At 37.8% G+C, this 25,844-nt stretch overlaps 3 protein-coding genes across 3 annotated transcripts; 2 read left to right on the forward strand and 1 right to left on the reverse strand.

Annotated features, from left to right (window-relative positions):
- Positions 1 to 596: 596 nt before the first annotated feature.
- Positions 597 to 1,175, forward strand: LOC306996868 (uncharacterized protein; the record flags this gene model as incomplete). The annotated part of the gene is made up of 2 exons (XM_079609771.1): positions 597 to 864; positions 979 to 1,175. The coding sequence occupies exons 1-2, from the start codon at positions 609 to 611 to the stop codon at positions 1,173 to 1,175; spliced, it is 453 nt and encodes a 150-aa protein (XP_079465897.1). The 5' UTR covers positions 597 to 608.
- Positions 1,176 to 1,245: 70 nt separating this feature from the next.
- Positions 1,246 to 6,380, forward strand: LOC306997401 (uncharacterized protein). Its single transcript, XM_079610702.1, has 3 exons — positions 1,246 to 1,496; positions 5,680 to 6,003; positions 6,098 to 6,380. Exons 1-3 carry the CDS (start codon positions 1,440 to 1,442, stop codon positions 6,308 to 6,310), a joined length of 594 nt encoding a protein of 197 aa, XP_079466828.1. The 5' UTR covers positions 1,246 to 1,439; the 3' UTR covers positions 6,311 to 6,380.
- A 13,857-nt stretch (positions 6,381 to 20,237) lies between these two features.
- On the reverse strand, positions 20,238 to 24,059 carry LOC306997265 (uncharacterized protein). The gene is made up of 10 exons (XM_079610493.1): positions 23,960 to 24,059; positions 23,585 to 23,772; positions 23,385 to 23,471; positions 23,194 to 23,280; positions 23,004 to 23,081; positions 22,785 to 22,868; positions 21,858 to 21,908; positions 21,562 to 21,767; positions 21,216 to 21,375; positions 20,238 to 20,479 (listed from the first exon to the last, which is right to left on the reverse strand). Exons 2-10 carry the CDS (start codon positions 23,757 to 23,759, stop codon positions 20,352 to 20,354), a joined length of 1,056 nt encoding a protein of 351 aa, XP_079466619.1. The 5' UTR covers positions 23,760 to 23,772; positions 23,960 to 24,059; the 3' UTR covers positions 20,238 to 20,351.
- Between the last annotated feature and the right edge of the window lie 1,785 nt (positions 24,060 to 25,844).

Consider the following 25,844-nt stretch of genomic DNA (forward strand, 5'->3'; position numbering starts at 1 on the left):
TCAGAAGGGAAGAAAAACCTCGCCAGCCTGTGCTTTTTGAACGAGACGTCAAGGATACATAAGTAAGTCTTGTTCTTGTGTTCTGAAGCTTGTTTAAATAGTAAAATAGAGCTGTCCGTGGTCCTGAAGTTGTAAGGCTAATGTTGCGCTTTTAACAGCTGTGATGTGATGCAGTTTTGAATTTGGTGTTTTTGGTGTTTTGTAATTTTGCATGTAATAACAGTGGATTACTTGAAATTGTACCTTCACAACCCTAGTCAATTTTGAAGTAATTGCACTGTAACTTCCTTTAAGTTATAGTCAAATTATGTTTTGAATTTGGTGTTTTTGCTTTGGTCTCTGAACTGCGCTGTCCGTGGTCCTGAAGCTGTAAGGATAATGTTGCGCTTTTAACAGCTGTGATGTGATGCTGTCAAATATATTTCTTATGGGATTCTTTTTAGAATTTGGTGTTTTTGCTGCAAACCTAATTCTGTACGTGATCAGCCCATCTGTGCACTTTTGCGTATGTGATGGTACTTTGAATTGAGTGTTTCCTGATTTCTGATGTTGTTGTTGTTGTTTTTTGGTCTGTGTGCAGATGGATCTCGTCTCTTAGGCAGTCGCACATGAAGGAGATAACTGGAAAGCACTATGCACACAATGTGGCCCAGTTTATGGACTACATTGCTGAAACGCCTCCAACCTCCTGCCGCCTAAGTAGGACTGTCCTCATCGGGCTGCACCGGGTCCTGAAGAGCATGGGCAGGGGCGTGGCCATCCATCAGGTAGCGGTGAAGGCATGGAAGGAGGACCGCGTTTTGTCCAAGGCGACCCTCCTGAAGTGCCAGGAGCTGGCATCAAAAGCCATCCCTGAACTTCTGGGTAAGTTTTTTTTTTTTTATTCAAACATTTCAACTTGTACTCTTCAAGGAGTTAACTGTAAACATTTATTTGCCATTTAATTGCTGAGATTTTACTCGTTGTTGTTGTTTTTAGAGAGTTTGGAGAGGGACCCCTCTTACAAAAACCTGTGGCGCTTCTATGGGCACTTTTCGGCCTTCCTGGTGTCCCTCTACGGCCACAGGGGAGGTGTCCTGACAAACACGACCATCCAGGAGGTGCAGGGGGCACGGTATTCCCACAACGAGAAGGCGCATGTCATAAACGTGAGTGTTTGTCATTTATATACATAAATGTTTTGGGGACTTGTATTTATCTGTTCTGTTCTTAACTGTGTGTGTGTGTGTGTGAGATCAGGTATGCAGCCACAAGACAAATCGAGCATTTGGGCCAGCACAGATTGCACTTCACGACCATGAATATGCCTGGGCAAATCGGTTTCTGGCCATAAAGGACAGACTGCCGGGCGGGGAGGAAGCCAAATTATTATTTTTTTTACCTCGCAGCCCAACCTGTATAAAAATTTTAATGGGTATTTCCAGGAGGCGTGGAAGGAGATGGCCCTCCCTGGATGCCCGACCTTCACTGACATAAGAACGTCAATCGCCAGCCACGTAAGTGTCTTCTCACATGAGCACATATTTTTGGTTATCACTCATTATTTATTTTTTTATTTATTAGCACAAAAAAAAAAACAAAAAAAAAAATAGATGTAAAAAACAGTACATATGGATTGTGCAGGAGAGGTAAGAAACCCCCAAGGGCTTATAATAAAACCTCCCCTCTGGTTTATTCAGTTAATACCACACCAAAGTATTATAATAAATAACAGCAATCATCACAATAATGGCAGACAATTCTAGACACCACACAATACAAAAGTTTAACAATCACACAGGTGTCTTTTCATTCTTGACTTAAATACTGATAATGATGAGCTGGTTTTAATAAAATAGGGAATAGTATTCCAAAGTGACGGTCCTCTATATTTTAAGAAAAATTGACCAAGAGTTGTATGATAATAAGGAAGATGAACATTCATTGATTGTCGGGTTGAATATGAATGCACATCCTTGTTCATTAAAAAATAGTTTTTAAACACTTTTGGGAGGCTTTGATTTTGAGCCATATATTTATACATAAAGATACATGTTTGATAGACGTTTATGCTGAAAATAGATAAAATATTTAATTGCTTAAACAGAGGAGCCGATGGTTCACACCGATTTGATGCTGTTGCCAGTCTAACAAACCTTTTTTGGATCAAATGGATTTTTTTGCAGAGAAGAAGGGTAATTACTGGCCCAAACAATGTTACAGTAAGAGATGTAAGGATATAATAGACTATAATAAAGAGTTAAAAGACAGGATTGATTTACCAATGAACAAACTTTTCTGATGATGCCAAGTGACTTCATGATTTTTACGCACACATAATCAATGTGGTTTTTCCATGAAAGTTTTTCATCTAATAATACCCCTAAAAATTGTATTACTGTAACTTGGTTGATTTCAATGTTATTAATAAATAATTTAGCATCTTTTTTTAAATCCCTTTTATTTTTATTCCTGAAAACTATATAATTAGATTTTTAACTATATAATTAGATTCATGTGACTATTTTATAGAGAGCTGCTGGAGCAGCAGGAGCGAAGCTACAAGAATTTTCTGTCAATAATGACTGAGGGACATAACAAAAGACTTGATGAACTTTCCAGGGAAATAAGTGGATTGCGTGAAAGCCTCCACTACACGCAAAAAGAGGTGGATGAGCTAAAAGCTAAAGATAAGCAATCCTCCACGAAGCTCAAATCTTGTTTCAGATATATCAATGTCTCGTGAAAATATCAACTCAGCTTTGCCTAGGATGGACTACTTGGAAGGTCAGTTCCGACGAAACAACATAGTGATTGACGGGATCCAAGAGTCTGGGTACGAGAGCTGGGCCGACTCAGAAGCCAAGGTACGGAAGCTACTCTCTGAGAAGCTCAATATCACGGGGATTGAGCTGGAACGGGTGCATCGAACCGGGCGATCAGTGGGAGAGAGAGCCAGGCTGATTGTCGCAAAGTTCCTTAGATTTAAAGATAAAGTGAGGGTTATGGAGAAAGCAAAAGATCTAAAAGGAACGAATGTGTATATAAACGAGGACTATTCAGATGCCGTTCGTAAAAAACGCAAAGAACTCATCCCAGCTATGAAGGCCGCAAGAGAGCGAGGGGAGATAGCATTCTTACGATACGACAAACTAATCATTCAGCCTACCTCCCAAAGACAGAGGACGGACTGAAAAGACTAAAGAAGTGAGTCAACAATTCAATGTACTTGGGTGCTGATTGACAATAACAATGAAAAACTCTGAAGAAAATATGAAAGGTGGGAGTAATGTAGATGTTGAGTATAATTGTTCTGATCGGGTTTTCAATCCATACCAGCTAAATGAATTTAAGTACATGGACAATGTTGATTCATGTGACCCAGATACGCATTTTTTCTTAAATTATGCACACAATAAATCTCGTCCCTGTAATTATTATAATGAAAATGAGTTCAGCAGTTTATCTGGTAATCTCACAAGTAAGTCTGACATTTTTTCTACATTTCACCTTAACATACGTAGTTTACCTAAAAATAACGATCAATTAACTCATTTTATGTCTGTTTTAAAGCACACATTTTCTGTTATTGCTTTATCAGAAACATGGATCAAGGATGATATGATAGATTTCTACAACATGTCTCAATATAATTCTGTTCATTCATGTAGAAAGGAAAAGGTGGGAGGTGGAGTTGTTATTTTTGTGCATAATGATTTTCAGTTCATAGTAAGGAAGGATCTTACGCTAAACTCTGACGAATGTAATGTTGAATCTGTGTTCTTGGAAATACTCTCTTGCTCTCAGTTTGGCGGAAGAAATGTTATTATTGGATGTATATACCGCCCACCTGACAGTAATGTTAATTGTTTCAATGTTGCACTTTCTGCTGCTTTGGATGTTATTAATGATGAAGGTAAACTGTGTTTTCTACTTGGTGATTTTAACATCAATCTGTTTCAAAGTGAAAGCCATGCTTCAACAGCTGATTTTTTAAATGTATTGTTTTCATCCTATTTTCATCCTCTTATATGTAAACCAACCAGGGTGACAAGCAAAACTGCCACCCTGATTGATAATATTTTTACAAACTCTTTTGATTATGAATCTAATTCAGGAATATTGTGCGCGGACATTTCAGACCACTTCCCCATATTTAATTTGAACTCAGGAATTAGTGGTAGCTCAAGAATGACTGTAGAGAAACCAAGCTATCGAAAGTTTAGTGAAATGAATATGGATCGTTTTAAATCTATGATTGAGCACACAACATGGGATAATATTTATATTCAACATGATGCTCAATTGGCTTACCAGTTATTTTTTCAAACTTTTAATTCTATATTTCAAGAGTGCTTTCCGCTAGTGAAGTATAAAGGCAAGTCAAACAAAACTAAACCATGGTTCTCTTCAGGATTATTGAAGTCCTCAATAAAGAAAAACAAATTATATAGAAAATTTCTTAAAAATCCAACACCATATAATTGTGATACATACAAGCAATATAAAAATAAATTTACTCACCTAATTCGTATAGCTAAGAAAAATTACTATTCATACCGACTTAAAGAGTCTGCTAGTAATATAAAATCCACATGGAATATCATTAATGACTTACTTAACAAAAAAAAAGGTTCTTTTAAATTTCCAACTAATTTTACTAAAGATGGTATCTCTTTTGCCAACCCTTTTGATATAGCAAATGGTTTTAATGATTTCTTTGCCAATGTTGGAAGGCAGTTTGCTGAAAAAATTGTTTATACAGATGGTTGTCCAACCGACCCAATTGGTTGCTTCCCTGCAATAGGTAATTTTGATCCTCCGACATCTAGAGAAGTGTTAGGCATTATAAAAAACCTGAATGACACTGCAGCAGGTCATGATGAAATTAAAGCAAAACTTTTCAAAAAAGTGGCATTAACAATTAGTGAACCTTTAACTCATGTCCTTATGCTTTCTTTAAAAAGTGGGGTAGTCCCAAAAGATTTGAAGATTGGAAAGGTTATACCTTTATTTAAGGCAGGGGATCCTAGCCTTTTTAATAACTATAGGCCGATCTCCATTTTACCTTGCTTCTCTAAAGTTTTGGAAAAACTGGTATACGCAAGAATGTTAAAACATTTGAATGTTGTCGAAATCCATATTGATGTTTATATAGGATCTCGTTGTCAACACTCAACATATATGGCTCTGTTACAACTCATAGACAAAATTTCTATAGCACTGGATAACAACATGTTTGCAGTTGGTATATTTTTAGATTTGTCAAAGGCATTCGATACAGTTGATTATGACATTCTGATTTCCAAACTTCACCGTTATGGGTTTCGGGATGTTGTACTCAAGTGGCTTGAGGATTATTTGATTGATAGAGAGCAATATGTAATTATTAATGGTAGTACTTCCAAGAGAATTAAGTTATGTTGTGGTGTACCTCAGGGATCTATTCTTGGGCCACTCCTGTTTCTCATTTATATAAATGACCTAGCTTCGATGTTTGAATCTGCATTGCCCATTTTATTTGCAGATGATACTACTGTTGTCATATCACATGCAAACTTTGATTCCTTGATGAATGAAGCTAATAATGTTCTACTATATATCGCAAAGTGGTTTCAGATGAACAAACTTTCATTAAATCACTCATCTTTATCTTATCAATTTTCCTTTGTTTTCCCTTCTTTTCCTCTGTGTTTGTAGGCCAAGTTCACGCACGCGTCTGAAGACAGAGAGAAGCTGGCCAAGTTCATGTGCCATGACGTGCGCACGGCTGACAAGTTCTATGTCACAAACTTGTCGGTGAAGCAGGCCGTCGAGCACCGGATACTTTTCCAGACGGCGCTCCAGGGACAGGAGCGTTCACCACCCGAGACAGCCCCGTCACCGCAGAAGAGAAACCGGCCCCGGAAAAGTGCACCTCAGCCCCGCAAGCGGTCAAAGATGGATTCCGACGTGACGTCGAGCAGCACCAGCCCAGAAGATGCTGTACCAGAGCCAGTGGTGTCCACTCCAGGGTCCAATAAGGTAAACTGATATCATGTACAGAGACTACATCCATAGATGTTGTCTTGATTTGCAGACTAATGATAAATTGTTCTCCATGTATTTTCTTTGACAGGATGAGAGTTCACAACAACAAGGCTCTGGAGAAATGGCGGCTGTGGAGCTCAAGAAACTGAGGGTGGTCCTGACTCCAATGGACCTCAAGGCGAGGCTAAGGCCACGGCGGATATTGCCGTTGCAAATTAAAAAAATAGTTTCTCTGTCAAAGACAAAAGAGGCGGCGAAGAAGGTCAAGAAATCTCTTGAAAAGCACTGCAGAAAAAGATGACTTGATCTTCCCCCGTACATTTTTACATTTGACCTTTTTCTCCTCTTTTTAATTCAGTGTGGTTTTTAGTGTGTTCTTTATTGTTTAAATATTATTAATCTATTGTTTTTCCATATTATTATTCTGTTATTATATTGTTATTATATCTTTGTGTGCTTTGTTTCTAATAAATAAATTTACACTTTTTGTCTGTCATCATTTATTGTATTTACTGTGGTAAAGTTTAATATAATCCAGAAAAAAAAAAATGTAAAGATCCAGCTGCTCAAAATTTCTAATATTTAATTTCAAGGCTAATTATTCAAAAGTAATAGCTATAATGTACGATCAGTTATATCAGAACACATATTGTTTATAAACCTCTGATTGTTCACAATGAACTATGTAAATAGAAAATCTTAAAATGTTATCACTTGCTATTCAACACACACACACACAAATTGTACAAGTCATTAATGTGTAGTCTGTGTACAATACATTAATGACTTGTTCAATTTGTGTGTGTGTGTGTTTAATAGCACAAATGTTTACATTTTAAAGATTATTTATTTACATAGGGTAAGTTTTACTTAGCTTTTTTTTCTGCTTTATTTATTATTAAATACATTATCTCCATCTATGTTGTAGACACACATACCCAGATAGCACACGTACGTCGGGCCGACGTTGGCCCGACATACGAAGTTCCATCGACGTGATGTCGCTCAGAGAGCGTTTGCTAATCGGCAATATGTCGCCGCGACATCGGCATCTGATCGCAAATGATCTCCGGCCGATGTTTGAACGATGCAAAAGCTGTAAATCCCGGCCGCTCTGCATAGGCTTATAGGACCTTTATATTTATAGGTCGAACCTTTCGGGCTACTCCTTTACAAGACACCATGCTGCTTTCATTGACGCACACACACACACACAATTTGCTCTCAGAGAGCGGAGATCACGCAGCACAACATTCAGGAGCACAGAAACTAGTCAACGCTGCCCGCGACTTTCATTCATAAAATAGCTTCAATACTGAACACATCAACTTTCATCCCTCAAAATAGCCATATATCCTTTGAAAAAAATTATTTGGGCATTTCCAATTTGGCCAATTTTCTAAATAGTTGACTTATTATTGTTATTATTATTTACGTATAAGACTTGTCCCCCTCGGGCTACTTGACTATCCAACATGAAAAACAATATGAAAAAAAGTAGGTTAAGCTATATGTCAACGAAAAAAATTATCTTCTTATTTTTGTGTGTGTAACTGTTTCTAGTATAATGAACAGACAGACACGATTCAAAGTTAAGACGCTTTAATAAAACAAAAAATAACTCCAGGAGAAGGGATTAAAAAGGAACAGGATCAATGTAGCCCCTCGATAGGTTCTTCCTGGCAGCCTGGAACAGAGTGAAAACAATATAGGTCAAATTAGTTTAGACCTTTTTTAAATAAATAAAAAATAGCCTACTACATCAACAAATACGTTTTGTAATCTCTATAGCCATCGATATCATTCAGCACCATCGCCACGGAGGCACGGACAGGTTACGTCGTAAGAAATGGTATTTAAGTTTCCTTTTCATATTTATTTAATATGTTGAATTAAAATTGTCATAGAGGGGGCTTCCGGGTTAAGCATGGCGTGAGTAGACGTATGTGAGTGTAGCTCCCGACCTCTTTTGTTCATTTAGTCGCTATTTTTTCGATATTCACTTATCTGGCAGCTGATATTACTTGAAATAACGGTAGAACAAAAATGGCTAGTAGAAAGCAACTTCGAAATAAAACTGGTGACAAATACGGCGAAGTTTCGAACAAGATCGACGAGATGGCGCCATCCCCTGAGGGCTTAACGACTTTACCTGAAGATCTCGAAAAGCTCCGGTCAGTGCTTCTTTCTGATGTGACGCAAGTAGTTCACTCTCTTTTAAAAACAGAACTGGCTGGTGCATTGTCACCTGTTAACGCGACATTGGAGCAAGTTAAATCATATTACGAAGCTCATGACGAACGACTTCGCGAGGTTGAAGATGGACTAAATGACTACAGTGATAGGCTGGTGAATGTCGAGGCTTCAATGGATGCGCTACTGAAAGAGAACGTGTCACTGAAGGAAAAGCTGGACGATCTCGAAAATCGCTCACGGAGATGTAATATGAGAGTTGTGGGCATCCCCGAAAAGTTGGAAGGACAAGACCCGATTAAATTTATGACTGATTTTTTTGAGGAAGTACTAGGGAAAGACTTCTTCACGAGTCCTCTTGTTCTTTCTCGTGCCCACCGAGTCGGATCCAACCAAACCAACGGTGCAAGGGCCAATCAGACTAAACCCAGAGTGTTTCTGGTTCTTTTTCACTTCTTCCAGGACAAGCATCGCATCCTCAGATTCAGTAAGCAACAGCGAGAGTTGCTCTTTCGCGGGCACCGGGTGTTTTTCCACGAGGATTTCAGCGCTGAGCTGGGGAGGAAGCGAGCGGCGTTCAAAGATGTGAAGTCTCGGCTTTATGAAAAAGGAGTCAGATTTGGTCTCTTGTACCCTGCAAGGCTCCGGGTTACTCACGAAGGGAAAACACACTTATTCAACACGCCAGAAGAAGCCAACGAGTTCTACCTTACTAATTGGGGTGAAGAATAAAGTGCAAAGAAGACGTCCATTTTGCCCCCTCGGGTAAGAAAAAAAAAAAAAAAAAAACGTTCTTACGGTTTTATACATAGACTGTAATTAAAAGCTTCATACCGTCACTGTGTTCAAACCCGAGGCTGCGCTGGACTAATGATTATAAAATCGTACACTTTTTTTTTCTCCCCTCCGGCTGGATAACGTACAATTTTTGAGACGACGTTGAACCTCATTTTATAAGGGGGCTGCACTTACATTGACTTTGTATGTTAATTTTTTGGTTTGCATTCTTTTGAAGTTTTTCGTTATGTTTTATCTGCGATCATCCTCAGTTGGGGAATTAGACCTAGGAATTGTAGTTCACTTCTTTTTTGGGGGGCGGGGGGGCGTGGGCGGTTGCGGGGCGGCGTGGGCGGTGGGGGCAGCACTGTTTACCTTCTTTTCATTTACCATTCCTTGCTAAAACTTATTTTCGATCAAAACCCCTGCATGCTTTTAATTTCTGTATCATACAGTTATGGGTGACAAGGATAGAGGTCATCCTGTGAGGCTTATGACATGGAATGTCAGGGGATTAAATGGTCCCGTTAAAAGAGCTAAGGTTTTTTCCCATCTTAAATCTTTCAAACCGGATATATTGTTTTTACAAGAAACACATTTAAGACTTGATGATCACAATAGAATTCGTAAGATATGGGTTAGTCAAATTTTTCATTCCAAATTTAATAGCAGATCAAGAGGTGTGGCAATTTTAATTAACAAGAGAGTACAGTTTACACCTTCTGACACAATCTATGACCCTAATGGTCGTTACATTATTGTCTCTGGGTCTCTTTTTCAAGTCCCAGTGATTTTAGTTAACGTTTACGCTCCAAATTGGGATGATGTTCAGTTTGCTAATAGCCTCCTATCATTAATTCCCAAGCTTAATACACATCATTTGTTATTCGCGGGTGATTTAAATTGTGTTTTCGATCCTCAGCTGGATAGATCCAGCACTAGTAGTAAGGTTTCTGATATGGCAATGGCCTTTTCTCTATTTATGCAACAGAACGGCTGTGTGGATCCTTGGAGATTCTTAAACCCGTTGACTAAACAATTCTCCTTTTATTCCCATGTCCATCATTCCTTTTCTAGACTAGATTATTTTTTTGTAGACAACTTGTTTATATCAATGGTTAAGAAAGTTGACTACTCCGCTATAGTTGTATCCGATCATGCACCTGTTGTGCTGGACCTGCACTTCCCTTTGAACATCAGAGAGCGACCAATCTGGACATTTAATCCACTACTGCTATCCAGTGATAAATTCTGTAACTTTGTTTCAACTAGTATAGATACTTTTCTGGAATACAATAAAAAAGATTCAGTGTCTTACTCATTACTCTGGGAGACTTTAAAGGCTTACTTGAGGGGTCAAATATTTTCTTTTACATCATATGCTAATAAAGAACGTAGGAAGGAAATACAAGCACTCTCACAATCCATATTAGATTTAGATAGACAATATTCTGAATCACCCACAGCTGAATTACATAAAAATAGAGATGACTTGCAGACAAAGTTCAATTTATTATCCACTTCTCATGCAGAACAATTAATAATGAGGACACGCGGTCTTTATTATGAATATGGAGACAAATCAAGTCGGCTCTTGGCTCATCAGCTGAAACGTCAAACCGCGTCCCGTCTTATTTCTCAGATAAAAGACTTTAATCAAACTTTAGTTAGCAACCCAAAAGAAATTAATACAACGTTCAAAACCTTTTACTCCTCATTATACACTTCTGAATTCCCTTCAGATCCAACAGATATGGAAAATTTCTTAATTTAGATATTCCTACTTTGCAATCAAATATGGTAGTAGATCTAGAACGCAACCTCGAGATTGAAGAAATTAGTAGGGCCATTATGGCAATGAAGAGTGGTAAATCCCCAGGCCTTGATGGGTACCCTATTGATTTTTATAAAAAATTTAAGGAAAAACTTGCACCAATTCTTTTTGAGGTTTTTAAAGAATCTTTGGAGGCAGGTTCTCTCCCTCCAACTTTTTTGCAAGCATCCATTACACTCCTTCTGAAAAAAGATAAGGATCCTACCCAGTGTGAATCGTATCGTCCTATATCTCTTTTAAATGCTGACATTAAAATTTTAGCTAAAATGTTGGCATTTCGTTTAGAACGTGTCCTCCCCTCGATAATCTCTGACGATCAAACTGGATTTATTAAAGGTCGCCAATCTTTCTCTAATATTCGTAGACTCGCTAACATAATGTATCTTTCTGATACTTCTCCGCACCCGGAGGTAGTTCTCTCCTTGGATGCGGAGAAGGCGTTTGATCGAATTGAATGGCCATATTTGTTTGCAGTCTTAAAAAAGTTTGGTTTTGGTAATATTTTATGTCTTGGATCAAATTAATATATCATTCCCCTTCGGCATCAATTCGGACTAATTATTCTCGATCAGAATTTTTCCCATTAACACGAGGGACTCGTCAGGGATGCCCACTGTCCCCACTTCTCTTTGATATTGTGATTGAGCCTCTTTCAATAGCTTTGAAAACAGCCACAGTGTTCCAGGGGGTTAGGAGGGGGGGTATTGAACATTGTGTGTCTTTATATGCCGACGACCTTTTGCTTTACATCAGTGACCCCATATCTAGTTGTCCCTTAATTATATCATTATTAGGTCGGTTTGGTAACTTTTCGGGATACAAATTAAATTTTAAAAAAAGTGAATGTTTCCCCATTAATGATTTGGCATTACAGATTAAACAAGAATCATTACCCTTTCAGTTTTCTCCAAATGGCTTTAAATATCTTGGAATTCATATGACGCGTTTCTTTTCTTCTTTGTTTGAAGCCAATTATAAAACTCAGTTTAAAGAAGTAAAGGCAGAGTTAGAAAGGTGGCGTAGTCTTCCCCTTACTTTAGCTGGAAGAATACATTCAGTGAAAATGACAATTCTTCCCAAGTTCCTTTATTTGTTTCAGTCCCTACCAGTTTTTTTGCCCAAATCCTTTTTCCGCTTAATTAATCAAACTATATCCTCTTTCATTTGGGAAAATAAGATCCCCAGAGTTAACAAGCATATTCTTCAGAGGACACGTGATGCAGGTGGTTTAGGCCTCCCAAGTTTTACTCATTATTACTGGGCATCAAATATTCAGAAAATACTATTTTGGCTTCATTGCCCAGAAACAAATTGGTGTTTAATTGAAGCACAAACATGTCACTCTTCCTCTCTCCCTGCTTTAGTGTATTCTTCCCTACCTTTGAAAGCTTCTCGATTCACATCTAACCCTGTAGTACTTTCTACTCTTAGGATCTTTAATCAGTTTCGCTGTCACTATAAATTTACATCAGCATCAGTTTTGGGTCCTATTTACAAAAATCATTTATTCCCTCCCTCTACACTAGACTCATCATTTAGACAGTGGGTAACTTCCGGGTTAATATGCTTCAAAGATTTATATACTGAAGGTTTATTTAATAGTTTCGAGAACCTCTGCAGATTGTTTGACCTCCCACAAAGCCATTTTTTTAGATATCTTCAGATTCGTAATTTTGTTAAGAACAAATTTCCACCCTTCCCTGATTTTCCTCCTACTTCACCCTTAGATAGTCTTACTCTTCATTTTAATAATAAAGGATTGATTTCCATATTATATTCCAAGCTCATGTCTTTAAAAGGGTACAATCTGGATAAAATTAAATCCAGATGGGAAGATGAGCTGGGCATACAGTTGTCTGAGGCTTTTTGGAGGGAGGCGCTTAAAAAGGTCCACTCATCATCATCCTCCGTTAGGTTAGGGCTTATACAATTTAAAGTGCTTCACAGGGTTCACTTGAGCAAGGAATGGTTAGCGAGAATATATCCCGGGTTAGATGCAGCCTGTGATAGATGCTCTTTCTCCCCAGCCAGTCTGACACATACATTTTGGTCTTGCTCTTCTCTAAATAATTACTGGGCACTGTTTTTTAAAACTATCAGTGAAGCCCTTGGGGTGACACTGCGGCCTTGCTCTTCAATAGCTATTTTTGGAGCTCCCAGTGACACTGTAACCACTACCTTAACTGTAACCCAGAGGGACATTATTGCTTATACTTATTTATTGGCCCGCAGAATAATTTTGTTAAGTTGGAAATCCCCTACCCCTCCTTCTGCAACAGTCTGGCTAGAAGATGTGATGTTATTTTTAAAATTAGAAAAGATAAAATTTAAATTAAGGGGATCTGTGGACAGATTTTATTCGAAATGGGAACCTATTTTGTCATATTTTAAAAATCTGAAAGAATTACCCAGTTGTTAACTTATATTCCATGTATCGCTTTCTCTATACACCCTGTTTGTGATGTTTTATTTGCTGCTTTGACTTCAGTCTGCCTTTATGCTGTAATAATGATACTTTTATCATTGGTTCGTATGTGTCACGATCCATACGCAAGGAGACAAGGGAGAAGATCCAAATGCAGTAAGTGTATTTATTGGGGAAATCCGTACTCACAAACAGTCCAGGCAGGGGTCAAAACCATAAGATCAATCCAAACATGAAACAAGAACAGACGAGAAACCAGGACTCCGAAATGGCGTGATAATGGATAAGGACTCCGTGACACATACTAAAACAGACAGGGTATAAATACACAGGGAATAGACAATGATAATGGGGAAATGGCTTCTTCTTCTTCTTTTTTGTTTTTAACGGCGGTTGGCAACCAGCTTTCGGTGCATTACCGCCACCTTCTGCTCCGGAGTGTGAATCAGACGATAGGTTTACAATCTAGGTCCCAAAAAAAAAAAAAAAAAAAAAAAAAAAAAAAATTTCTAATCACATACACAATCAATCATTCATTACCCAACTCCCTTTTCCATATCTATCTCTATTCTTATAACCTATCAAATAAACCCGTTTCCCTTAAAAAAGTTATCAATATTCTAACCTGTGCTCTGTCATTTTTATTCAACAACCCTTTTAATGTTAATTCCTGTACCCCTACTTCCCTCAAATGATTCTTCATTATCTCTCTCTGTACCTCATACTCTCTACATCTTATAATTTTGTGCTCCACTGACTCCTCCTCCTGACACCACTCACACAGACCAGTCTCGTGTTTACCTATCATTTTCAGTGACTTGTTAAGAGCACAGTGCCCCAGCCTTAACCTAGTTATTACAGTTTCCTCTCTCCTGTACCCACCACCTAACCTAGTTATTTTTACACTCTTTTGAATTTGATATAAATGCCTTCCTTTCTCCTCTCTATCCCACCCTTCCTGCCACATTTTGTTAGTTTTTTCCCAAATAATACTTTTGACCTCTGCTTTACTTATTTTAATTTGCATTTCTATATTATCTTTTTTTAATGCCCTCTTTGCCAGTTCATCCACCACCTCATTCCCTTTCACCCCTACATGTGCTGGAACCCACATAAATTCCACCTGTCCTCCTTGATTCGTTATCCTTGTTACTGACTGAAGGATTTCATACAACACATCCTGACGGCTTTTTGAGTGAAATGACCTTAAACTCATAAGGACTGAGGATGAATCGGAGCATATCAGCACCTTTTCTTGTCTTGTTTTTTCCACCCACCTTAATGCAACTAACACTGCCACCATTTCCACTGTATACACTCCTAAAAAATCTGATGTTCTTCTATTAATTCCTGTTCCTTTAACAGGTATTGCCACCCCGTATCCTGTCACTCCTGTCTCAGGATTCTTAGATCCATCTGTATATACATGCACAAAATCCTTATATTTTGTATTTAAGTGGTAATTGAATGCATTAACCAAACCTGTTTGATTATTTCCTTTCCTTTTTAACTCTAACAAATACCAGTCAATTTCAGGCCAAACAAGTACCCAAGGAGACACTATCGGATATACAACTACAGGGCTCATCTTCAAATGAAATACTCCAAATTCTTTTGCTACCTCATTGCTTACTCTGCCAAAATTATCTCCGCTATATCTTGCCTTCTCCCATGTCTCTTGCAACACTTCTTTTGTGGGGTGAGAATCATTATGTCCCTGCAAATTAGCCCAATAGTTTATCATCAACTGCCTCCTCCTCAATGCTAATGGCATTTCTCCCATTTCTACCTGAAGTGCAGGAACTGGAGAAGTTTTAAAAGCACCACTACACACTCTCAATGCCTGAGCCTGAATCCCATCTAGCTTCTTTAAAAGAGATTTGGCTGCTGACCCATAAACTACACTGCCATAATCCAAAACCGATCTTATCAGAGCCACATATACTGTTTTTAATGCTGAGCAACTCGCTCCCCACTCCCTACCTGTCAAACATCTCATCACATTTATTACTTTTTTGCATTTTCCTTCTATTTTTTTTATATGATCTGACCATGTTAACCGTGAGTCAAAAACTACTCCCAAAAATTTGAATGTTCCAACCCTTTCTAATTCTTTTCCATACATGTTTAACTTCATCCCTTCTTTAATTTGTTTCCTGGTAAAAAAGACTGCCTGTGTTTTCTCTATTGAGAACTTAAACCCCCAGTCATATCCCCACTCCACCACCTCATCAATTGCTCCTTGAACTTTTCTAATTGCATGCTCCATATTCCTTCCCCTTTTCCACAAAGCCCCATCATCCGCAAATAGAGATCTCCCTATACCCATTGGCACCTTTTTAAAAACATCATTGATCATGATGATAAAAAGTAGTGGGCTTATCACACTGCCTTGAGGCGTTCCATTGCCCACAGCATACTGACTAGATGTATCTGATCCTATCCGTACTTCAATTTCTCTTCCAAACAAAAAATTAAAAATCCAGTTAAAAACTCTTCCACCTACACCCATCAAGGTCAACTTTATTAACAATCCTTCCTTCCACATCATGTCGTACGCTTTTTCTATATCAAAAAACACTGTAATGACTGATTCCTTATTTGCCTGAGCTTTCCTTATTTCATTTTCTAGTCTTACCACCGAATCCAAGGTACTCCTTCCTTTCCTAAAACCACTTTGATAGTTTGCTAGCTTTCCACTTTTTTCCAGTACATATGATAACCTTTCCGTTATCATCCTTTCCATAATTTTGCATACATTTGATGTTAATGCTATTGGCCTATAACTTGTTGGTTTAGAAGGATCCTTTCCAGGTTTCCTTATTGGAACAATTACTGCCTCTTTCCATGCCTTTGGTAACCTTCCCTCCTCCCACACTCTGTTATACAGCTGCAGTAATTTAAGAAGCGCTCCTTTTCCTAGATGCTTTAACATCACATAGCATATCTGATCTTTTCCAGGGGATGTTGGTTTAGCTCTATTTATTGCTCTCATCAACTCTGCCAAATTAAAAGGTTCATCAATTATTTCATCAGTTTTTTCCCTCCATTCTAACACACCTGGATGCTGATTCATTGTTCTTTCCTTCCTTATTCTACACACTTCTGATAGGTTTTCTGAACTGTGAATTTTAACAAATTCTTTGGCCATTATCTCTGCCTTATCCTTATTAGAGACTGCTGTTCCTTCCTCAGTAATTAAAACTGGAATTTCCCAATCCCTCCTTACTCCTCCCATCCTTTTTATCATTCCCCAAACCTCGCCCACAGGTGTTGATCTTCCTATTTTATTGCAAAAATCCATCCAACTTGCCCTTTTTGCTTGACGTACTGTCCTTCTCACAACAGCTTGTGCCTTCTTATACTGAATCAAATGCTGCATGTTATGAGTGTTTTTAACTAGTTTGAATGCTTTATTCCTGTTTTTAACAGCCTGACGACACTCTTCTGTCCACCATGGAACCAGTTTTTTATTTCTCCTTTGTTTACTCTTGGGAATAGATTCATCTGCTGCCATAAAAATAGCTGAAATTATTTGTCTATTTGACTTGTCTACTTCTCCAGAAATGTCAATCCTTGATAAATACTCCCCACTTAATTGCTCAAATTTGACCCAATCTGCTCTACTAAAATCCCAGTTAGGTATTCCTTCACCTGGTCTTATTTCCACTCGTCCTCCCACTGAACATGACACTGGGTAGTGATCGCTTCCCACTGTTGTATCGGTCCAAACATGCCAGTTACTTATACCTGCCAAAGAATTAGACACTAATGTAATATCCAATGCCGATTCATTTCCTGTTGTTATATTAATTCTTGTTTTTCTTCCGTCATTCAAACACACTAATTCCTTATCATCCATCAAATCTTCTATTACCCTTCCATTTTCATCTGTACGTGAAGCCCCCCAAATTTTACTGTGAGCATTAAAATCTGCACACCATATTACTTTTTGTCTAGTATTATTTCCTTGTAATCTTAACAACTTATCTACTTCCAACCTTTTGCAAGGATTATAGTAGTTTATTATAACCACTTCCTCCCCTCTATCCCACAATTCTACCACAATGTATTCTAACTCCTCTCCCTTTTCTAGTACCCTATATGGAATGTCTTGCTTAATAAATGTAGCACATCCTCCTCCCCGACCCCCAATATCTCTGTCATTTCTTATACCTACATACCCATGAATCACAAATTCTAAATTTGGCTTTAACCAAGTTTCCTGGATACACACTACATCTGGACTTATTTTGCTATCTTTAATGAAATGTTTGAATTCTTGGCCATTTGCCATTAAGCTTCTTGCATTCCATTGTAGAATAATAACCATTAATATTACCCAATACATGGTGCTTCCTGACTGGACTGATTGGTGAGGTTCTCCCTCACTTCTTCCCATGTCAGTCCCACTAGTCCTAAATGATTTACTGCTGCTTTAACAACCAGCTGTATTTTATCATTTTTTGATTTAACTTCCGCTGTACTGTTTATCACTCCTGCAATGAACGTCACTAAGTCCTTTTTATCCACATATATCTTGTCATTTGCTTTTTGTTGTTGTTCTTCAACCACACATTCTGCTTGTTCTATGATGATATTATTATGTGCTTTTGACACTCTTGCTGCCTCTGCATAAGTAATCCTTCTTTCCACTCTTATTTTCTGGATTTTATTTTCCTGTCTCATCACCTCACATCCTCCATATGCCACATTATGACTTCCTCCACAATTACAACACTTTGGTTGCACTCCTATTCCACACTTTCCATAGTCATGCTCACCTCCACATCTAGCACATCTCTTCTTTTCTTTACAGTAATTGGCTATATGACCAAATCTCTGACATTTAAAACATCTCAAAGGTTTTGGGACATACATTCTCACTGGGTAGCTCATATAACCAAGGTATACCTTTTTTGGCATATTTTCCCCCTCAAATTCAATCAATACCGTTTCACTATCCTTTTTCTCTCCTTCTCTTGTTGTTTTTAATCTTTGTGCAATCACTATTTCTCCCCCTTTAAGATGAGTCTTAAGTTCTTCCATTCCGACATTCATTGGTATCCCTGTGATCACTCCTTTGCATCCTCCACCATTACGAGCTCCCACCCTCCTTGTGTTTATCACTATCATTTTTCCAATCTCTTTAACATTGGATGCTTTTTCACATTGATCTTCATTTGCACATTTAACCAACAAATTTCCATCATTTAGGACCTTTGCATGTAATATCTCCCCTATCTTACTAGCCAGATGTTTTGTTAGTACAAACGGGTTCATCTTCTTCATGTTCTCTTGATCTTTATCATTGAATCTTATAATAATTATAAAATTCTCATGCATTTCCTTGTTCTGCTCATGACCTTCCTCACTTTCTACGCCCCCATCACTTTCATTTCTTATTCTTTTATTCCCTCTTTCTTGACTATCTTTTTTTTTTGAAAACTCTCCCTTCAATATTCCCTCATTTACTTCATCTTTCCCTTCACTATAATCCATTTCTTCACACCTACCTTCGTCTGACCCATTCACGGAGCAGTCGTGCTCAACCGCTCTTGAAACAGAATTTCCATCGCTTTTTGAATTTCCCGCTATTATTCGATTACATTTCCCACGACCACGTCCCGCTGACGATGCCGCCATTCCGTCCTCAATCTTCGTGACTTCTCGCAGGTAATCTGATGTGAAAATCCACGTCCCCCGCTGGATGTCGCTGTTTGATACCCCAAGTGGTTGTCTGAGCCTCCTCAGTCGGCGATGTCGGGGAAATGGCTGAGTGCAATGATCAGTGATAAGGAACCAGCCGAGTGCAATGAGAAGACAAGGATCGTGGGAAATGTAGTACAATAGTGTGATGGACACCGTGGGGAAGGAGGACATCTAGTGGTGACCCAAGGAACATAAACCAGACACTGTGACAGTATGTTTTGGTATGTATGGGAACATGCCTTGAAAAGGTGTAATGACATAATTGTTATATTTTGCCTTTGTAAACAGATGCTATGTTATTTTATTGTACTTAAGCTGCCCAGGGAAGGGATGTTTCGGGGGTGAGGGGGGTTGGTATAGTAAAAACAGAAGGAAGGAAAATGTAACTTTCATGGTTTTATTGTATGTTGTTCTACTCCTTTCAATAAAAAAAAAAAAAAAAAAAAAAATAAAAAAATTGTCATAGAGAAAGGGGATTTTTTTTTTTATTATAACAAAAAAGATATGGATAAGAGTGACGTTTTTATGTTAAATCTTATCTTATTACTTGGTAAGTTTTTCATAAATGTAAATGGTCTGAAAGGATACCCAACATACCATTTTAAGGCCGACATGAAGATTTACTTTGAAACACTGCAAGGACTTTCAAACCGCAAAGCAACAGAACTATGAAAAGAATTATTAATTCCATAAAGAATTAAATTCCTCTCACTTACTTTAATTATACACGTATACCTCCTTTCTGTTATGTTTTCTTTTCTTTTTTTCCTTAATATGTAAATCGAATGTTCTGTAATATCTTTGATATGATTGTGACTTTAATGTTCCTTACATATTATGATGCTTTGGAATCATTTAGAACATTATATGTGAAACATTTGTATCTACTGTTTTTTTTTTCATGTATAATTCTTAAAAAAATGTTTTTTTAAGAATTAATTAAATTATAATATTATAATAAAAAAATCTAACAACAATCAGTGACAATGACAATTGTACACTAATTTTACCTAATTCAACACGTCTATTAAAACTTATTAAAATAATTATATTTGTATAGACGGTCAACAGTGATAAGGTGAAGCTAAGAGTGGTTCAGACCAACCTTAAGAATGTATGACTTACAGAAGGACTAAGAACTTTTCGGGAAACACGTATTAACGATGAAGGTTAACTTAAGAACGAATACAATACAATGGCTGAATACAAAAAAAATTCCCTTGTTTTTAAAATAAAAATATTTAATTGTAATTTTCATATAGGCCTACAGTCTTTATCAATAAAATCCACCTTTAAAATGTGATGAACTGAGCTTAAGGGTACAGTAAGACTGCACAGTAACAAATCCCTAGATTTTTAGATTTGGAAGCACCTCCTATAGTTTCATCAATCAGCTCACCTTCACAGCTGTGGTCTCTGCCTCCGCTGCCCTCCAAGTCTATCTTGGCTCAGCCTGAGCCAGTTTTGAATGGCTGCTTCGACCTCAGCCTCAGTAACGTTTGCCAGGGCACCATTCCTGAGAACTGTCACTACAAGAGAAAATATTATCAAGAGAGGGAAGTACTAATTAACTACCTGTGTAACAAATCAATGTATCAGCTACAATAAAGTGTGGGGGTGCGTCTTAATTTACCAACATAACACCTAGAACATGCATTTATCAACCTTTTACCGGTACCTTCCATTCTAAAAATAACACCCTCCAATCAACTTGTTCTATTATAAAACAACTCCCACAAAACCATTTTTTCCTAACCTATTTTCCTGTTATCTCTGTAAAGCTGCTTTGAAACAATCTATATTGTAAAAAGCGCTATATAAATAAATGCGACTTGACTTGACTTAAAATCCATTTACATTACATTCACACCCCCTCAAGAGCTACATTAAGAAAATCACTAACAGAAGTATTTATACAAACACTCATTACAATTACAGAAAGTCACACATGTAGAAACTTAAGTTTCCCATGTAAATCTGGGTTGTCAACATTCAAGGGTATAAACTTTGATCAGGGCCATTTTGGTGTTTTCAGTTATTATCATGATTAAAAAATGAAATGTGGAAAAATGTGATAAACGGCTTTGTCTGACCAATCCTTAAAAGTATTTTGCAAGATCAGTTATATTTTGCAAAATAAATGGCAGTATTTAACAACATATGCTACCGTTGTATGCTAGCTTTTAAGCATAATTGTATATGAAACAGGCATATTGATGAAGTCTCCCTTGATGGGATTGTTACTGCTAACCTAGTAAAACTTACGCAGTAGAATTTCATGCACTGGTCGTGACTTAATGCCAGTCTTCTCTCCTCTCCCACACCAATTTAGGTGGGTGGCAAGTTCAGGAGTGAAAATTTTCCTGCACACTCTCCACACTGTTTTTTTTATGTTGATTCCTCCAGTTATGGACAGCTTTGTAATCTGTAATAAAATACAGAATTAAAGCAAATGTTACTACAGGCAATCAAAATCCTATTTCCTGTCACATGTCTTGTTAGTTTGATCAACACTCCTGCTTGGATTTTTGCAGGCCAACAAACTTAACTAATCAACACCCCATTTTGATTTTGCTTACCCATATACACCTCAAAGTATTAGAGGACATACCATATGTTTCTTAAAATCTGCATCTTGCCGAAGCCTTTCATCAAATTGATTTAAGTCTTCCAATGTGGAAATTGGAAGCACATTTTGGTAGTCAGGGCTTTCTTGGTGTAAAGCCCTGTTTTGGCTGAGGGACTGGACAATTGTGGTCAAATGTTCCAGCTTGAGGTGAAGTTCCCCTAGTTGTTCAAGGATAATCCTTTCAACTGCTGTTAGAAATACAGCAAAAATGGCATTATTAAATGTATCATAAAAAGAGCTTTTTATCGACATGAAGAGAAAGATGTGACCAAACTCACCAGTGCAGTTAGTTGGCATGTGTTGATGGGTGGGAAGGCAATTTCTTGGTTCTAAGGAAATATATATACGTCACATTTAGGTCAGGAAACATTCAGTGGACCATGAAAAGGTAAGACATTTTCGTAATACGTTTAGCTGTGTTTATCATTGGCAAAGCATTGCAAGCTATAGTCTCAGTAGACCTAGATGTTATGAAACTTGAACACGAACTTGTAACCTCAAACACTGGAGGTGGCCATGCTAATAATTATGCCACAGCCACTTAGGATATCTTCTGTTCGCTGCCATGTCTTGTAGAGTCTCCTATAGTTGTCCATTATTCCATTGTTTTAGCATGTTGATAGTCTTTAGTGTCTGTATTTGTAAGAGTTATCACAGTAGCAGACATACATGCAGTGGTCAAGTGAGGACCTTGTAAAATACCTGTCCCCAGTTGGTTTTAAACCAAGCTGCACATCCATGTATATGTCCCCAGTATTTTTCAAACCAAACTGAAACCTCCTCCATCAAGCCTTTAAGTTTGACACAAAGCAGCCAGGCAGATAACATTCTCCAAACTCATCCATCATATTGCCAAAAACAGAAGGTGGATTCATTGATTCAGACATGTTTCCATTGCTCCAGTTTTACACCACTCCACCTCACCACCTCACCCCATAATATTTATAAACGTACTATGTAAACATAAAAAAAAAAAAAAAAATCAACATGTTCTACTGTATCTTTAGTAGAAGTGGAAGTATTGGTGGTGCTAGTATTTGGTGGTCCAGTGGACCCAAACACCACATACATATGTAATATAAACAAATACACCAAAATGAGCCAAAGTCAACAAGTACGATGTATGTTAATTCCAGCATGTTTCTTTTAGGAAGCGTCAACAGATCCCACAGACCCCAATGAGGTAATAGGATTAAATAGCTTACGTTCAGGAAGGCCCAGCCCTTCATCGGGCAATGGAGTTGGATGCCGTTCCTCCACTTCGTCAGGCCTCCAACTAACTGTTGTTACTTGGAAATAATAATAAAAAATAATTACCTCATGGTTGTGATTAGTGATAGTGATATCCTAAATAATCTAGTAAATCTGCACATGTTAGGTTAAGTTCAAAGGCCTACTGGCCATCATTTCTGAAAGATGCTTACGTTCAGTGTAGGCTGGCCTTTGATGGCAGTCAGTCTCTGGTCTGGCCTCCAATTCTTGCCTCCAATTTGATGTCATGCCTTTGAATAAAAAATAATTAATTGATGTTAGTAACACGTCTCACAAATATAATCAGAAATGCTTGAGTTAGTGTAGATAAGGTGCATGTAATCTCTATGTCATATCTCTTACGTTGGGATGAATATGTATTGCTCTGTTGCCAGGCTGGAACAGGGCTATGGTTGCTGTTGCAGGACACTGGTCGAGGCTGTGAAATCCCTGTTATGAAATAAAAACATTACAAAAAGATTATGTGTTTGTCGCCACAAGCCTTTTGTACATTTTTCAGATACACCATATCTTGACTAGGTCATCACTCGTACGTTGAGAAGAGTCCAAGTTGCTTGGTTGCCAGATTGAAACTGGACCACGGTTGCTGTTGGAGGACACTGGTCGGGGCTGTGATATCCCTGTTATGAAATGAAAACATTACAAAAAGATAAAGCTAGCATGTTTGTCACCACAAGCCTAGCGATGTTGACTGATGTGATTTATTTTGACACAGAGATCAAAATAAGCTTACCAGCTCTGATGGCATCTGTGGTCTTTGGTCTTATGACCAATGGTAAGGGAGGAGGGGCTGTCAAGTTTCTTGTAGGAGGGCGATTTTGTTTTTTAGTTTTTTTGGGTGGGCAAGGTTGTACATTTACCAGAAGGCCATCTTCCTCTGATGATGGTGATGAGGGTGATGGTGACATGAGACGTTTTGGTCTATGTAAATTAACCATTATGAGACTTTTTGGTTTTCATGCATTATGTTATGCAATACAAGCAAAGGTGACAACATTCCCCTCAAGCATAAATACATGACACAGTTCCATTACATTTTGTGTGATACAGTTAAAACTCAGACTAAAATGAGGATTATTTCATGTTCAACAAAGAAATATGTGCTTACTTCCTTCGTTGGCGTACAGGTGTAACATCTTGCTCTCTGTCGGTGTTAAGGTCTGATGTTACACATGACCTTTCCCACTTTTCTTTTATTTTGACAATTGAATCTGTAAGCAAGATTTAGCCTGTTAACTATTCAACTATAATATAAACTAGGTATAATATAATGTAGTGATAGTATTTGACAATATCAGAACAAATAAATAACAAAGCAACACAAGATGGTGTACTCAATTGCATACTTCTACATAGAAAACTACCTGATTAGTAGAGCACACGTGCGGCAAATTGTTTCCAGCCCTTTGATAGATTGGGTGCAACTTTTTTTTCAACGCATCTTAAAATCTGGAAATTGTCACAATACGGGGGCCACCAAGCAAGTCCATCTGAAAACCACTCCTTTGCCACCGGCCCAGTCTTGCTTTCCTTTTCAAATAGTACTATTAGGTACATTATTCTCCTAATACAAAAAAAATACAAAAAAATGTACTGAATTATTAATCAGTTGGGTAAAGATAAAAAATACCACCTGGTACAGGTCATGCCCTTGTGTAATACACAGCCTAATGACTTACACCAGAAACATCTCACAACCAGTTTATATCAGGACACCCGCCCATCCACCAAATGCACGTAAAATTGTTTAGTCGACAATTCAAGAAGGTCTATATTTTAAATCTCTTTGTTGAAATTGTAATTGGGCTGAGTCCGATAATTGATCTGTTAAAGGGATACTTGCACTTTAAAATTAAAATTCTGTCATCATTTACTCACCCTCAAGTTGTTTCAAACCTGTATGAGTTTTTTCTTCTGCTGAACACCAAGGAAGATATTTTCAAGAATGTCGGTAACCAAACAGTTAACTGGTCCCATTGACAGCCATAGTATTTTTTTTTCCTACTATGGAAGTCAATGGGACCAATCAACGGTTGACATTCTTCAAAATATCTTCCTTAGTGTTCAACAGAAGAAAGAAATTCATACAGGTTTGAAACTACTTGAGGGTGAGTAAATGATGACAGAATTTGCATTTTAAAGTGAAGTATCCCTTTAAGTTAGTCCAGCAATAAAAGCTCTGAACGCATATAGTCTGATTCCGATAATAAATTGGTTTGATATTGGATTTTACATTTTGTCAGAGATTCAAGTTTGAAACGCTTCAAAAGGACAATAACGATTCAGCATAACGGTTCATTTTGTAAGGTCTTTACACACCACTGAAAACATAATTATGTATGTTATATTGGATTTCTCTCAATAGATCCTCCTAAATATTACACACTGCACATTTAATTATACGTTGGTTGTAGGTCTAACTTAGTAAAATGTGAATGTGGCTAGAGAGCAAAAAAGTTAACTTTACACCCTGCTAGACACGATAGTGAAAACAACATTTTACAGTGACTACTTACTGTTCATGTAAGGAGATTGGTGCAGATCAAGAAGAAGAAGCTTTGGCGACAGAAGAGGCATCAGCAAGGGGGGCGGACGGACAGACAGCTAGACAGACGGACAGACAGATAGATAGACGGATGTAGGGATGGACGGACTGAAGGACAGACAGACATAATACACAGTACATATACAATTTCACAAGATTGTGGAAAGAGTCAAGCAAGAGTCTGAGAGAGATAAACAGGAGGTGGGATAGTTTTGGTGTGTGTCTGGATCCGTTTAAATTGTCAGTTCATATGTATTAAAGGGACAGCAACAAATTGTCTCCCATGAGGTATAAGGAAAACCTTCCCTTCTACCAGTCCAATACTGCAGTGCTGTGTCATGTCCAAGAGGCCATCTACTAAACATATGCCAAATGTAGAGGAAGATGTAGGGTACTCAAAGAAGGACTCTTGATGGGAAAATGTGGAGTAGACCAGGTATACCTCCTC

Source organism: Phoxinus phoxinus (assembly GCF_949152265.1).
Source record: "Phoxinus phoxinus genome assembly, chromosome: 4".
Lineage (NCBI taxonomy): Eukaryota > Metazoa > Chordata > Actinopteri > Cypriniformes > Leuciscidae > Phoxinus > Phoxinus phoxinus.